This window comes from Lactuca saligna, chromosome 8 (assembly GCF_052625555.1).
Source record: "Lactuca saligna cultivar CGN05327 chromosome 8, ASM5262555v1, whole genome shotgun sequence".
In the NCBI taxonomy this organism is placed as follows: Eukaryota; Viridiplantae; Streptophyta; class Magnoliopsida; order Asterales; family Asteraceae; genus Lactuca; species Lactuca saligna.
In genome coordinates, this window is record NC_136424.1 from 161,597,280 (window position 1) to 161,601,626 (window position 4,347).

Genomic DNA, 4,347 nt, shown 5'->3' on the forward strand with positions numbered 1-4,347 from the left:
AGCTTCTAGAAAACATCAATTGAGGGGTCAACAAGGTAAGAATGACATGTTAGGTAGCTGACATATGATCTCATTGCCGATAAAGATCTTGATATACATTATATTAAAACTAAAACTTCTAAAATATGGCTGTGAAGACTTGAACCTAACGATTTTTGTAAGTATACTACCCAAAGAACAACCATGTTACATACTCATGCAACTTCAATCTGCCAATACTCGCATTTGAGAGATAAAGGATCTCTTTGTATTGGTGGAAATCATAGGACAAAGGGCGAAACTTCATAGGAAAGGTACAAAACTAGCTCGGGAATAACGAGAAAAATGTTTGGGAATGACACGAACAACATGTAAATCGTTGAGGAACAAGCACATTTCATTTTTTTCTTTTGAAATATGCTTGCTTACTCAAGATTGTTTATCTTTTAAAGATGTTGTGGGGACAAGATTTAACATTGAAAGAAGGCTACTTGTTGACTTCATGGGCACTTGTCCTCGAATCGGTCCATCCTTGCTTGGACGTATACAACATGAAATGAATCTTAAAATGCTTTTGTCACTTCAAGAATTTTATCAAAAAGTAAATCATTTTTATAAAAAAAAAAAAAAAACTTTTAACAAAATATAATTTTAGTAATTAAAAAAAAAAAAAAAAAAAAAAAACTTTGTAACGCAATATAAAATACAGTATTTCAACACGTAAACCCTTTTGCCACCCAATTTATAGTCACCCAAAACCCCACAACTTTACCACACCCGTTCATCGCTCCAACAAACCCTCAAATTCTCCCTCTCAAAACCCCCAAAATGGCGTCACAACAGATCCGATCTCAGCGTGAAGATGCCCAAGTATTTACCGGCGAAGATCTATGCAAAGAGAAAGCGCAAGAAGTCCTCGCCAGATTCTCCCTACCAAAAGGCCTGATTCCGATGACTGACGTGACGGAGATCGGCCACAACGAATCCACAGGGTTCGTGTGGGTTTGCCGGAAGAAGAAGACGAATCATCTCTTCCGTGCGATTGGTCGGAATGTGTCGTACGATAGCGAAGTAACGGCGTTGATTGAGAATCGGCGGATGCGGAATCTAACAGGTGTTAAGAGCAAGGAGCTTTTGATTTGGGTGACGATTTCGGATATCTCTGCGGATGAATCCGGGAAGATAACGTTTGGAACTCCGGCGGGGCTGTCTCGTACGTTTCCGACGACGGCATTTGAAGAAGTGGAGTGAGAAATTAAGCGAAAGATTTGTGGAAGAATTTAGTTCAAGGTTTCCTGCGTATTTTGATGGGTTTGATTGAAAGTTGTAATAGCGTAAGAACATATATATAAGATAGTATTTTCAATAAAACAAGTGTCACATAACATAAACATGTTAATTAATATACACATAACAACCGAAAAAGCTCATCAAAAATTGAAATTGTAAACTCTAAATTTTCAAATAAATAATTTTTTCTTCCACGTATCATACTTTTATTGATTTAGTTACATATTGATTTAGTTACAATTATATTTTGTAATTATTTTCAATTTTTTTTTTTTCATATGGCTTGGTTTTATTAATTTCTACCTAATCCCCTTCCCCTAATCTAATAAATAAAACCATTTTTGCCACATGGCAATTGTTCAGCCCACCTAAAGCTTCTTTTCCCGCTCAAGGTTTCTAACTGAAATTCCTGAATTGTCCCTTTCATTCAGTGCATTTTATACTTCGATTGCTAACTCGGTACATGAAATCCGAAATTTCAAAAATCTTATCTTGATTTTGTTCCTAATTTCCTGCAATTGAAATTTCAAATGCTTATAACAAGAAATCAACAATCATCGATAAATCAACACACTAATAGCAAGAAATCAGGAATCTGCCTTTTGTCTACTTCATATATACCTCAAACGCACATTCATCTCCAACAAAGCTAAGCATCTCTTTCACCTTCATCTCTCTCATTTCATTGAAGATTCACTCATGTGTCTCTCATCTTAGATTCTTAGTATGCATCTGGTCACCATCTGATTGTTGACACTTCCTTTCCCAGATATCCTGTCCATCGTCTTCATCTTTTCTCTCACGGCGACTCAATCCGGACATTATGTGTCCCCCATCAGCTGTAATACGGAGGTAAGAACCTATTTTATGAACCCTAATCTTCAATTTGGTTCTACAATATATGTCTAAGATTTTAGGACTCAATATGAGTGTTGAAATATAATACGAGATTTGAAGGAGAACTACCTTACTATAGAGATGATAGGTTATTTGTTTAGAAATCCATTTGAAATATCTTAAATATTATGAAGATTCAAGTTTCTCATTTAACTAATTTAACAATTTTATAACCTGTTAGTATATTTTGATCGTGGTTTAATGTGTGTTTTCAATTTTGTACTTTTCAATTTCATTTGCTCTAAGGTCACATTTTAGGTGACGTTGATAAGTCTCACCTTTTTTTTTTGTTTTTTGTTTTTTGTTTTTTTTTTTGTTTTGTTTTTTTTTTTTTTTTTTTTTTTTGTTTTTTTTTTTTTTTTTTTTTTTTGTTTTTTTTTTTTTTTTTTGCATTTGAAACATGGATCGTTGCTGAACAAAACAATGAGGGACACGATTTCCATCATCATTTTGATCAATAGGTTAATAAGGTGTCATTTAATTGTCTCCCATAGCAAGTACATTCTTCTCCGTGTATCACCCTATATCTCAACATCAAACCATTGTTTCACCCCATATCCCAACATATGCGTGCTTGGTTTTTTGTTGTTGCAAAAATCGAAACAATGCTATCTACTTGCTTTCTTTTGGTCAATTTCTAAAGGTATGCTTCTTTGATATGTTTTATTCACTCAACGTTGATTTATATTGACCTAACTTGGGTTTGGAATTTGTAAGATAAGTTAGTTTATATCGAAATGTTGGAAGTTGATATGTTCTTTTGATTATTTATTTTTCGGCGAGGGGTTTAGGGTTTAACTTCATATGCAAACAATCCAACTCCTTTTTTCATGGTTCTGATTGCTTGGGTAACATGAGGAATTTCCTTCATTGACAACTTAGATTCAAAAGTTGATTTGATGCATCTTACACTATGGTTCTTTGATCTTGAACAAGAAAAGCAAAAAAGAAAGGTTACTTGACCATAATTCACGAGATTAAATCCAAAACAACACGTAAATGACAGAATTTTAAACCATACACATTCTGTGATTTTGAACCAAGGGTTTTATGGCAATGTAAACCAATCGTTCTCTTTGTTTTAACTCATGCATCGAGAATGATGACGAGTATTAAACATAATATTATCCTATAAAAAAAATTATTTTACATGTTTAATCGGTTTTATGTTTATAATTTTCAGACAATGGAGTTTGTAGGAATGTACAGGTAACGCAATGTTATTATATTTGAAGTGTGATATCATCTATTTTCTTAACAATCCTTATAATAATTTACAAGTCTCTAAACTTGAAACCTAAGGGTAGGAAATATTAAACTTTGATGAATCCCTTTGCACTATGTTAACTCATTTCCTATTTATTTCATTTGTATTTATTTATGCTTGTTTAAATTTGATTGGTTTTAATATTTGGTTATAGAAAAATTAGTTGTTGGTTGAAGAATGAAACGTGGAAGAAGAGAGAAAAAGAAATTGATTGCTAACATAAAGAATGTAATTTACAGTCTATAAATCCTATAATAATGTTTGGTTTTCATTTAGTGGTCTTATTATACACATGATTTTAGGAATTTTATTTTATTATTTGGCCGTACCCATATATCCATTAAATCTTTCAACAAGTTCTTTAAGGCAACCTCATTTATTTGAATTTTTCTGCATTTGGAATATGTAACAGTTTTTTCGCCATTTGTTGTTTTGTTAGTTATCGAAAAGAAAGAAGTTTTTTACTGTATCGATCATTGCATATACAAATTATAGGGATTTTAGATATTTTAGTGTTGGAAATAAGATCATCTATAACACCTCTATGTAACACCCCATTTTGAAAAGCACTATGTGGCGGTCTCGGAGGCCCAACGTCTGATCAATTCGGTCTTTTATGGTCTCCGGATTTATTCGGAAGTTTTAAGGCTTAGGTGTGTGGTCAGGAGCGTAGGGCTTCTCGCCACCTTTTCTTGGATATAAAGTTCGTTGGAAATGGACTTAGAATGAAGAAGTTATAGCACTTTAAAGCATTTGGCATAAATGGTCCCTAATGGAAATGTTTGCCAAGCAAGTCCCATGCATACAAGGGAAGCATGGACGTGTCCGGCTGGGTACACCCAATGTAAGCTGGTGTACTCCCAATGTAGTGGAGTAAATGATCGTGAGTATGGGGAGGAATACACCTAACATAC

The 4,347-nt window shown here is 33.6% G+C and overlaps 1 protein-coding gene across 1 annotated transcript; it reads left to right on the plus strand.

Moving 5' to 3' along the window:
- The first annotated feature begins 719 nt into the window (after positions 1 to 719).
- Positions 720 to 1,370, plus strand: LOC145008086 (uncharacterized). Its single transcript, XM_078966713.1, has one exon. It carries the CDS (start codon positions 808 to 810, stop codon positions 1,228 to 1,230), a length of 423 nt encoding a protein of 140 aa, XP_078822839.1. The 5' UTR covers positions 720 to 807; the 3' UTR covers positions 1,231 to 1,370.
- The last annotated feature ends 2,977 nt before the right edge of the window (positions 1,371 to 4,347 follow it).

What these genes read in the sequence shown, in the direction of transcription:
- LOC145008086 (XM_078966713.1), top strand. Translation starts at nt 808, where the DNA reads ATGGCGTCACAACAGATCCGATCTCAGCGTGAAGATGCCCAAGTATTT.